The sequence below is a fragment of the Macaca fascicularis genome, chromosome 10, assembly GCF_037993035.2.
Source record: "Macaca fascicularis isolate 582-1 chromosome 10, T2T-MFA8v1.1".
Lineage (NCBI taxonomy): Eukaryota > Metazoa > Chordata > Mammalia > Primates > Cercopithecidae > Macaca > Macaca fascicularis.
Window position 1 is genome coordinate 29,638,051 of NC_088384.1, and position 11,662 is coordinate 29,649,712.

Below are 11,662 nucleotides of genomic sequence, written 5' to 3' on the forward strand. Positions count from 1 at the left end.
GCTCTGTCCTGGTGGTGACTGAGGCCACTCCACCTCCCCAACCCAGCAGGCATAGCTGGCTAAGGAGTGGCCCCTGAAAATGGTGTCAGCACCCGCACCCCCTGCCCCCTCCACAAAGAAAATGACCCACCTTCACGGATCAGGAGGTCAGGAGATTGAGACCATCCTGGCTAATGCAGTGAAACGCCATCTGTACTAAAAATGCAAAAAATTAGCCAGGTGTGGTGGTGGGCACCGGTAGTCCCAGCTGTTCGGGAGGCTGAGGAAGGAGAATGGCGTGAACCCGGGAGGCGGAGCTTGCAGTGAGTGGAAATCATGTCACTGCACTCCAGCCTAGGTAACAGAATGAGACTCTGTCTCATAAAAAAAAATAAGATAAAGAAAATGACCCAACCTCCACCACTGGGGCTGCACACCATGGACATCCGTGACCCCTCTATCCCAATGGATCTCTTTGGCTCATCAACCACTGAACCCATCCTAGCCCCTACATATCAGCCAGGCCAGATCGGGCACTCCCCACAAACACACCTTTGTTCCCCTGCTGTTCTGGACTCTCCTTCATCTCCATGAGAACCAGCTTCCCCGGGGCCTCCCTTTGTGCACCTCCAGAGCCCCTAGGACCCTGGAATTCCTGGTCTACACACATGTCAACTTGTTCTGTAATGACCTGTCCCCAGCTGACTCTTCCACTAGTTTTCCCGCTTCCCGGGGGTGGGGTGGGCATGTGTTGCTTGTTTCTAAACCATGGATGGCCCAGAGCCTGGCATGCTCTGGTGCCACCCCATCTGGCTGGTTCTCTGGGCCCCACCTGTCCTACCTCCTCTGCAACCACCCCCCACCCCCAGCAGACTCTCAGGCTACCGCCCAGTTGGGTGGGTTTCCCGGACTGTTTCCCTGGGGTCTGTGTGCCCCACCCCCACTTGAGCAAACCATCGCAGATCTGGGTTAGTTATAAATAGCCAGGCCCGAGACTCTTCTTTTAGCTGAAAAGAAGCAAAGTGAACGAGCAGAAAGGCACACCCGGCACGCGTTTTATTTTTAATCTTCTCCCTCTGTCTCAAAATGAACCCCGGTCCCTGTGCTAAGCATTTCTAGGAGCAGAAGTACAAGACAAATGCCTGAGAAACAAAACCCAAGGAGCTGAGGGCCCTGCCTGGCTTTGCCACCATCTGCTGTGTGACCTTGGGTATTCAAGTTGCCTCTCTGGGCCTCAGTTTCCTCACCAAGGAGAGGTGGGCAATGGAGGTGAACACCCTGAATGTTGACTTTTCTGACCTCAACTCTCTCTGTATCCCTCCCCCAACTTGTGCCCATCCTGACTCATGCAGCAGCTCCAGCAATGACACCTGTCCCAGGGATTTCCTGGGAAGCTCAGATAGGTGCAGATGAGGCTACAATCTAGCCGTGATTTGAAAATTAACAACTTCCTTACCCCCAGGTCTTTAGTCAGGTGTCCCCATCCCAGAACCTTGTCCTTCCATCTGCCAGCAAAATTAATAGAAGGTCAAATTGTCACCTCCCTGCCGTGAGCTGGAAGAGGGCCGTCCAGGTCACCGCTGAGTTGGATCTATAGCCAGGAGTGGGTAGGGAGACTGTGGGCAGAACCTGAGGGGAAGCAGAGCGGGAGCAGGAGGCCAGGTGTGTGGTCTGGGCAAAGCAGGGAGCTGCGCGGGAGAGAGGATCAGGCCTCCAGGAGGGGTGGCAGGGGCTCTGCACCAACGGGCTCTGCAGGGCTTGGGCTGTGCAGCATTTGTCTTGTATCCTACCCCTCAGCCCCCAGCAGGCCCTTGCTTGTAACTGGGGCTCCGTGTTGGTGGAATTCAGGAGACTCTTGCCACCCTAGGCCCAGATGTTCTGGGCACACAGGGACAGACCCTTATATGGATGAAGAAATCCACAGCACGTGGAACACATTTTCATCCACAATCCCCTGCCAGGTAGGCCCATTTCAGTGATAAGGAAACTAGGCTCAGAGAGGTTGAGTAACTCATCCAAGGTCACACAGCTTGGAAGCGATGTGTTTAGAATGAGACCTAGGCCTTTTTTTTTTTTTTTTTTTTTTTGAAATCTGTGCACATTAAATTAAAAAGTCCATTATTGCGGCACTATTCACAATAGCAAAGACTTGGAATCAACCCAAATGTCCATCAGTGACAGACTGGATTAAGAAAATGTGGCACATATACACCATGGAATACTATGCAGCTATAAAAAAGGATGAGTTTGTGTCCTTTGTAGGGACATGGATGCAGCTGGAAACCATCATTCTTAGCAAACTATCACAAGAACAGAAAACCAAACACCGCATGTTCTCACTCATAGGTGGGAACTGAACAATGAGATCACTTGGACTCGGGAAGGGGAACATCACACACCGGGGCCTATCATGGCGGGGGGAGGGGGGAGGGATTGCATTGGGAGTTATACCTGATGTAAATGACGAGTTGATGGGTGCTGACGAGTTGATGGGTGCAGCACAGCAACATGGCACAAGCATACATATGTAACAAACCTGCACGTTATGCACATGTACCCTAGAACTTAAAGTATAATAATAATAAAAAATAAATTAAAATAAATAAATAAAAAATAAAAAAGCCCAACACACTAGAAGCAACAGGAACCCACTTTTCCTGGGTGGTCAGAGCCCTGAGAACAAACGGCAGAGCTAGCTGCTCCATCTTATACCCCAGTGAGATGGTAGCCAGGGGCACTGGGAGCCACCCGACACCACCCCAGGGGACCTGGAGGATGGGGCATGGGGAGCCCCTGGACATTATGAGACATGGGGGGACAGTATGAGTCACTCGGCACCCTGCTCCGCCTCTCTACTCCATCATCCTGGGCACCTGCAGTTTGATATCCTCAGGGAGCAGGGGAAGAAGGCTGGGGTGATGTCTTCAAAGAGAAAATCCCTGGTACTAATTGGCACTTGGAGGCCTTTAGGCTAATCAACCTGTTTCTTTCTCTCTCTAGAGTAAATTAGACAGTTTAGCTGGGGAGGGCGGAAGAAAGAGGTGTCTGCTGGTGGCCACCTCCCTGGGGGCTGTAGATGGCTTTGCAGTGGGCAGTGGGCAGTGGGCTGCAGGGCAATGGTGAGGGCAGCCGCATGCCATAGGGAAGGGCACTCTGCACATTCCCTGTGCATCTCATCTCAGTGACTCAGGAGGGCTGTTCTGCCCACCGTCCTGGGCTCCTCAGGATGCCACTCGTGCCCAAGTTCTGGGTTCTCTAGGCAGCCACTTGCTGACATTCCTTAGGAGGGAAGGGAGCTGGGAGGAACCAGGTGGGGCCTGTTTATGGGGGAGTCTTGCCTCATTGTGCTTCTCCCAGTAGCTGCACCCCAGCGGTGCCATGTGGAGCCCCCCTTCCCACAGAGTCCGAGGTCCCTTGAAGACCAGAGCCCATGGCTTCCCATCACCTTTAGTTGGGGCACAGCTCTTTTTGGTGTGCAAGACACTGGCCTGTACTCTAGGTCTTCTGTCTCAGAGTCAAACCCAAGCTCTTCTCAAGGACTGGTCAGACCAGTGTGGGGTCTCCAGCAGCTTTGAAATATTTTGGTGAATGGGAAGTGGGGGCTTGACTGGCTCCCCGACTCTGGGGCAGGGGGAGGGAAGAGTGGAGGTCTCCTAGTGTGCCTGGGCCCCACAGGAGTGAGCTGTAGGCTCTCTGAGGGGTGGCTACTGCCTCTCCGGCTGACGTGCGCCTGCTATGGTGGATGCCCCCTGAGACACTGGTGACCAAAGGCTGGTCCTTCCCGGGTCCTCTGAGCCTCTGCCCTCAGCCTGACATGGCTGTCACTGCAGCCGCCTGCTGGCCGCTCAGGCCCCTGGCCAGGGAGGACGTGTGTGGGGGGGGTGGCACTTGCAAGTCCTCTTGTCAAACCCACCCACTGGCTCTGCAAGACCCTCCTTGAGCCCTGCAGGCCAACTGGCATGGGTGGGTGGGTGGCCGGCCCGCCCTCAGCGCCCTTTCCTGCCTTGTAGGGGCCCAAGAGATCATCAGCAAGGGTCTGATTTCCCCGCTGGTGTGGAAGCTGCAGGTGGAGCGGGAGGAGGAGTTCCAGGAGCTCATCCTGGACACACTGGTCCTCTGCCTGCGGGAGGATGCCACTGAGGCCCTGGGCAGCAACGTGGTGCTTGTCCTGAAGCAGAAGCTCCTCAGTGTCAACGAGAACATCCGCAGCAAGGCCGCTCATGCGCTCCTTAATGTCAGGTGAGTCCTGGCCTAGGCTGGGTTTCTGCCAAGGCTGGGAGAAGGCACCTGAGCTGGGCTGGTCCAGAGCTCAAGGGCGGCCACCCTGGGCCTGCTTCCCCTTGCCTGCTTGTGCCTAGGGGCAGGAGGAAGCTGGGACGGAGGATGACCTTCTCCCCTAGGGTGACCACCATCCCTTTGGCCTGGGAGTGTCCTGTATCCCAGAAAACCCCTCAGGCTGGACAAAGCCAGACGACTGGCACCCCCGCCCCATGAGGAAGGCCAGCACAGGAGATGCACTGGTGATGATCATGACACCCAGCTGTCACTGAGTGCCTCCTGTGTGCCAGGCGTTGTCTACAAACCTCACATTTAGAAAACCCTCCAGGGAGGCAATGTCTGCCTTCACAGGTGAGAAATGGAGGCAGTGTCTTGTCTCTCACCCCAGGCCACACAGGATCACAGTCTACATCCTGGCCTGGAAACTGAGGGAGCACAAAGCCTCAAAGTTGCAGGGGGCAGGGTGCGGGGTGTGTTCTCACATTGGGCCCCTCTTCACAAGGATGGGCTGGTCACCGACCCCCAGAGTCCCTGCCTTAGCTGTGGCTACGTCTCTTTAGTGGAGGCCCTCTTGCCTTCCCTGAGTCCTGGCTTCTCTTCTGAGAATCTCACTAGAGGCCCAGGCCAGTATTTCTGCAAGTGGGGCTCCTGACCCAGGCCCCCGGGAGGTTTGTGAAAAAGCAGATTCCTGGACCCTGTCCCAGCCCCGTCATTCTTAGGTCTGCTCAGAGGTCCCCTTTCTGTGTGACCACGAGAGTGGCTTGCCAGGAGAGAGCTCTCTCTCTGAAACTGTAACCTCCCCGCTGTCCCCCGTCCTCCCATGTCCACTGTGAACACCATCCTTGCCGTTACTTTGTGTGTCATCCCCGAGGGGAGCTCCTGAGGACAGGGCTTTCCTCTGTTTCCTGCCCTAAACCCAGAGTTTGCAGCGGTGGAGCTTTGGCCCCCAGTTGAGAATTATCTGGCCCTAAAGAACGCTGAGCTGGAGAAACCCAGCTTTTGTCTCAGTGTCTCGCTGTGTGAACGAATCGGGGAATCCCTGCATGTGGGGCCCAGGACTCTGCATCTTTGATCACGGGCCTCGGGGTTGAGTCCCACTGTCCTGAAAGCTCCACAGGCTCCCAAGGTCACAGCTAGTGGCTGGCCAACCCCATTTCTCAGTCTGTTTCCCAGGGAACACCTGTGTCTTTGAGGTCATTAAGAGCTCTACAAAAATGAGGGTTCTTTGGTGGCTACGTTTGGGAAAGGTTGATTAAGTGACACAGGGGTCTTTGCACTGTGACATTCCTGTGGGGCTTGTGAACAGTGTTTCCTGGCCCAGGGAACCCTTGCTTTTTAGGGGACAGAATTGACCCTCTCACAGGAAACTTTTAGGGAGTCATCATCCTCATTTCCACAACTTCATTCAGTGCCAGAGTAAGTGGCCTAAAGGTCACCTGGTCTGAGTCCTTAGCTGCAGTTGCCCAGTGCCTGGCAGCCACTGCTGTTGGGGGCAGCTTGACCCATCACTGGCAGCTCTGGCTCCTAGGCAAAGTCAAAACGGGTCTCCCTGTGGTTGACACCCCTGGGTCCTGCTCTTTCCCATTTTGGGGCCACGGAGAATGTGCCCTGTTTCTTTTCTGTGTGCTGGCTCAGAATGAGGCCCTGTCACTCCCTGGTCTTCACTCGCAGTGGGCCGCATTCACACCAATTCTCCTCTGCAGCCCAGCATCCCCGCCTTGACCAGTCCTGGATCATGGGGACCAGTCCTTGGACTACCTGGGGTAGTCCCAACACAATTCTTTCTTTTGTGTTTCCCTGGAGCTCCTGGGCCTTGCCCCTCTTCTCCCTTCCAAGCAGAGCCCCTCTCTGTTCCCTCTCTGCCCCAGCATATCTCGAGAGGGCAAGAAACAGGTGTGTAAGTTTGACGTCATCCCCATCCTGGTGCATCTACTGAAAGACCCGGTGGAGCATGTGAAGTCTAATGCTGCCGGGGCCCTGATGTTCGCCACAGTGATCACTGAAGGTGAGGCGGTCGGGGGTGCCACAGGGAGGGAGACCCCAGCAGGCTAGCAGCCATGATGAGCTTTCTGTGCTCAGGGGCTGGGTGTTGTTCCCCAAACCCCACACTTTGCAAAAAAAAAAACAAAAAAAAAACCCTCCCCTTGGTCTATCACTGATGTCCTTTCAAGGTTGGGTCTGAGGCTCAGCCCTCCCTCTTCTCCTCAGCACAGTGGCCTCTCACCGGTCACTCACATTAGGACCTCTGTGCCTTCGCACCAGTCTGTTCCCTGGACCTGGAATTCCCACCTCCCACCCAGGCCCCTCGTGAGCTGTGACCCAGGAGTTGATTAGTTTACCATCCATGATTCTGTTATCCTGAGGTCTAAGCAAATCCTGGAGCCCTGGACTCTATGGTGTTTATTCATCATAATTACTTTTTTAAACTGGGGCAGGGGGCAAATTCAGAATTGGGACTCCCAACCAGTCAGGCTTCCCCTCTAAGTCACCCAACCCTGGGCGAATGGAAGAACGCTGGGCTGTTTCCACACCTGGCAGACTGGGGCATGGCACTCCCAGGTCCCCTGAAAGCGTTTGACTTTCTCTCTGACCCCTACGCACCCACCAGCCTGGGGCCCTGTGCTTCCTTTGAATTCCACAGAGGGCCATCTGGGCTTGGAATTGCAATCAGCCTCCCAAAGACAGGTCCTCCCAGGCCCTCCACACCTGACCCTAATGCTGCTTGAGGTATGCAGATGGGAGAGGTTGGGTCCTTCTTGGAGTCCACAGCCCCTCCTTTTACTGGTATAGTCAGGATGCTGACTGCATGGTGGCAGGGGCTCCCCCTGCGTGTTTATCTTGGGACAGCCTCAGCCCAGTGTCCGTCTCGGTCCAGGCTTCCTGCAGGAGTGCTTGGAGGGCCACGGGGCTTGACACACAAGAGGCTGGGACCCAGGGAGATGAGGCCACTTATTCCCAAGCTGGCACTCCAGCTGAGGGTCTTGAAGCCCCTGCCACGTGCCAGGCCCTGGGAGGCAGTGATGAGGGATGTGAAGGAGAAGCCCAGCATGGGTGGGGCACACACAGGTGCCAAGCCTCCTCTGGGAAGGGCTTGGAATCAACCCCAAGGACAATGGGAGTTGGCAGAGCCCAGGCTGAAAGGTTCCACCAGCAAAGGGGAGAGTCCGCTGGGAACTGCAGGAGTGTAGGGCCGGCAAGGACAGCAGGAAGGGGCAGCGAAGGGTTGAGGAGGGCATCTCCCGGGAACCGTGTGTGTTTTGTGCAGAGTAGGTGCTCAAGAAATATCGGCAACATAAATGAACTATTGAGTTACTTTTTTTTTTTTTTTTTTTTAAACGGAGTCTTGCTCTGTCGCCCAGGCTAGAGTGCAGTGGCACGGTCTCAGCTCACTGTAAGCTCCGCCTCCCAGGTTCACGCCATTCTCCTGCCTCAGCCTCCCAGTAGCTGGGACTACAGGTGCCCACCACCACACCCGGCTAATTTTTTTGCAATTTTAGTAGAGACGGGGTTTCACCGTGTTAGCCAGGATGGTCTCGATATCCTGACCTCGTGATCTGCCCGCCTCAGCAAAGTGTTGGGATTACAGGCGTGAGCCACCGCGCCCGGCTGGGTTTGCTTTTTTTAAGAGCCAGGGTCTCAGTGTGTCACCCAGGTTGGAGTACAATGTCACAATCACTGCAGCCTCAAACTCCCAGGCTCTAGTGATCCTCCCACCTCAGTCTCCTGAGTAGCTGGGACTATAGGCACCTGTCACCACATCTGGCTAATTTTTAAATTTTTGTAGAGATGGAATCTCATTATGTTGCCCAGGCTGCTCTTGAACTCCTGGGCAGGATACAACTCCTGGGCTGAGATTAGCCGGTTGAGGCCGGAAAGGCAAGAGATGAAGGGGCCAGGCCCAGGCTGGACTCAGCCAAGGCGCAAGAGCCCTGAGGGTGAGGGCATGTTGGTGGGGCGTAAACCAGGCATAAACCCCTTGAGACTGCACAAGGAGGAGGGTCAGGAGAGGGCTAGGGTGAGGGGGTGAGAAGAGGGCCCCTTGGGCTGTTAGGAACGCCCTGTGTTGGTGGCCTACAGGGAAGTATGCGGCCCTGGAGGCACAAGCCATCAGCCCGCTCCTGGAGCTGCTGCACTCCCCCATGACCGTAGCGCGCCTGAACGCCACCAAGGCCCTTACCATGCTGGCAGAGGCCCCCGAGGGCCGCAAGGTCCTGCAGGTGCACGTGCCCACTTTCCGTGCCATGGAGGTGGAGTCTCACGAAAAGCCTCAAGTGGCTGAAGCCTTACAGCGGGCAGCCCGGATTGCCGTCAGTGTCATCGAGTTCAAACCCTGAGCCCCTCATCCACCTCTGTGTGTGAATAAATGCACTCAATCTCTTTATCTTGGGTCCGAATGGCACTTTCTGTTCCTGGAGCACAGTCACATCTTCTCTCGGTCTCTTGCCAGGCCCAGAAGCACCAGGTCCTGGGTGGCACAGGCTGAACCCAGTGTGGGGGATGAGTGGGAGGTGACCTTGGAGTTGTACTCTCTCCTGGGGCCAAGAGTCCCCCTCAGAAGGTAGAGAGTGGGGCTGAGCCCTCCAGGGACAAGGCTGGGGGCAGGGACTTGGGCTGGGGGAAGGAAGGAACCCAGATGGGCCAGGCACCACCCAGGTTTCAGAAGACTGAGTGACTGACCCCTGGCGTGTGGCTGGGTGTGGCTCTGCTCTGCCAGGTCTGCCCCTTCCCCACCCTGGGTGATGGGATGGAAGGTGATAGGTGAAACCCAATGCAGGTTCTTCGTGGAGAGGCCTCCTCCAGGGACGAGTGCTCAGGACAGGGGTCAGTTCTGGTTTCCTCGTTAAGATCTTACCCTAAACAGCCGCATTCTTCTCCAAAGCAAGGAAGTCACCCAAGCGTGCCCCCAGGTTGGCCTGAAGCCCATCCCACCCTCCCTTCTCTTTCCCTTGGGTGTATGTGGCCCCCAGGGCAGCCCTCTTCTGCCTGTGCCTTCATCTGGGCTCCTTCCCTGCAGTGAAGGTGACAAGGAGGCTGGGAGCTTAGGCAAGGAGAGAGAGGTGGGCTGAGAGGTGGAGGAGGGGAGAAGCCAAGCTGCAGGGGGCTCTGGGGCATGGGGCTGAGGTTGGGGAATGACCAGGAGAGCTCCTTAATCTCCCTCTACTCATCTCTGCATGGTCTGGCGAGGCAATGGTTCTCCTCGTTTTGGGGGAGAAGCAGCTTGTCCTGGCCTCTATTGGAGGAGCTGTCAGAGCAGAACTCAGCTTCAGGGCTGGGCTCTTTCGTCTGGGGCTGAGCTGGAGCCTTACTCTTTCCCAGGAGCTTTCTGAAGCTCTCTGTCTCAAAGAAGGTTTCCTTCATTCACATCACCCCTTGGCAGTCATATTTCCTGTGGGGTGCCCACTCCTCCCAAAATAAACCTTTCAGCAAAACCAGAATCTCAAAGGGAGCCCCTTCTTAGTCCTTTCAATGAGCCCTAGGGGTCCTCACTTTCCCAGAAGAAACACAGGGAAGTTATTGTCTCTGGAATCATAGGATGAATCCAAGTAGGGCCTCTTGTTGTGGAAGGGATAGGCAGCTGGGCCCAGCTGGGGTTTCAGGCTCATTCCCATTCTCAAAAAAGGCACCTCTAAGAGGGCTGGGTGCAGTGGCTCATTCATGTAATTCCAGCACTTCGGGAGGCTGAGGTGGGCAGATCACTCAAGGCCAGGAGTTCAAGACCAGCCTGGCCAACATAACAAAACCCCCTCTCTACTAAAAATACAAAAATTAGCTGGACGTGATGGCGCACGCCTGTATTCCCAGCTACTTGGGTGACCGATGCATGAGAATCACTTGAGCCTAGGAGGCAGAGGCTGCAGTGAGCTGAGATCATGCCACTGCACTCAAGCCTGGGTGACAGAGTGAGACTCTCTCAAAATAAAGCTTTAAAAAAGGCCCCCTAAGAGGAAATCTGTTCTCCTTCAGGAAACATTTCCTCATGTCCATTTCCTCATGTTCCAGTCCTGCCTTAACACAGCAGGCTGGCTCTATCCCTACCACAGGCTCTGGCCAAGATTACCAAACTCCCTGCTGCAAGACCCTGTGCTCTTGGTATCCTCTGTAGAACTGTCTTTGTTTATATGGCTGGTCGTGCTGATGCTTCTCATGCCTCTGTTCTAGGCCCTATCTTCTCCCACTTTCCCTGTGCAATCTCATCTGCCTGGCTTTGGGCCTTCTCTAACAGGTTCCCTTCTGAGCTGAGCCTGGTCTCTCTCCCCTGTCTCCCCCAAATCTGGGTATACAGCCCCACCCTCTCTCCTGAGTTCTGAATTCTTATGTCCAACTTAACATCTACCCTTAAATGTCTCCAGGCAAGAATTAGTACCAATCTTTCACAAACTGTTCCAAAAAACAGAAGAGGAAGAAATACCTCCCAACTCATTCTATGAGTGTAATATTACCCTGATACCAAAACCAAAGATATCAGCTGGGCACAGTGGCTCATGCCTGTCATCCCAACATCTCCACAAAAAATACAAAAATTAGTCTGGTGTGGTGGTGCGTGCCTGTAGTCCCACCTACTTGGGAGGCTGAGGCAGGAGAATCACCTGAGCATGGGAGATCAAGGCTGCAGTGACCCGAGATCACACCATTGCACTCCAGCCAAACAAACAAAAACCACTCAAAGATATTACAAGAAAACTGCAGACCAATATTTGTTATGATTATAGAAACAAAAACACAACAAAATATTAGCAAACCAAATTCAGCAACATATGAAAAGCATTATACAGCATGACCAACTGGGATTTACCCCAGGAATGCAAGGTTGGTTTAGCATATGAAAATCAGTCAACGTAGTATAACATAGAATAAAGGACAAAAGTCACATAATCATCTTTTTTTTTTTTTTTTTTTTTTTTTTTTGAGACGGAGTCTTGCTCTGTAGCCCGGGCTGGAGTGCAGTGGCCGGATCTCAGCTCGCTCCGCCTCCCGGGTTTACGCCATTCTCCTGCCTCAGCCTCTGGAGTAGCTGGGACTGCAGGCGCCCGCCACCTCGCCCGGCTAGTTTTTTGTATTTTTAGTAGAGACGGGGTTTCACAGTGTTAGCCAGGATGGTCTCGATCTCCTGACCTCGTGATCCGCCCGTCTCGGCCTCCCAAAGTGCTGGGATTACAGGCTTGAGCCACCGCGCCCGGCCCACATAATCATCTTAATAGAACATTCCACAAAGTTCAACACCCATTCGTGATGAAAAACAAACTCTCACCAAACTAGGAAAAGAGGGTAGTTTCCTCAACATGATAAAGAATATCTGCAAAAACTCAGCTGACGTTGTATTAACCTGATTGCTTTCCCCTGATATCAGAAACAAGACATCTCTATTCAGCATTGTACTGGAGGTTCTAGTTAGGCAGTTAGGCAA

General features: G+C 54.3%; 1 protein-coding gene across 2 annotated transcripts in view; it reads left to right on the top strand.

The window, feature by feature from the left end:
• Nucleotides 1–8,638, top strand: part of RSPH14 (radial spoke head 14 homolog) — an 83,382-nt gene extending 74,744 nt beyond the window's left edge. For both annotated transcript variants that reach the window (XM_005567809.5, XM_074004280.1), the window contains 3 exons: nt 3,990–4,218; nt 6,126–6,262; nt 8,335–8,638. In XM_005567809.5, coding sequence (XP_005567866.2) covers nt 3,990–4,218; nt 6,126–6,262; nt 8,335–8,591 — 623 coding nt within the window. In that variant the 3' untranslated portion in view covers nt 8,592–8,638. The remainder of the gene's footprint in view (nt 1–3,989; nt 4,219–6,125; nt 6,263–8,334) is intronic.
• The last annotated feature ends 3,024 nt before the right edge of the window (nt 8,639–11,662 follow it).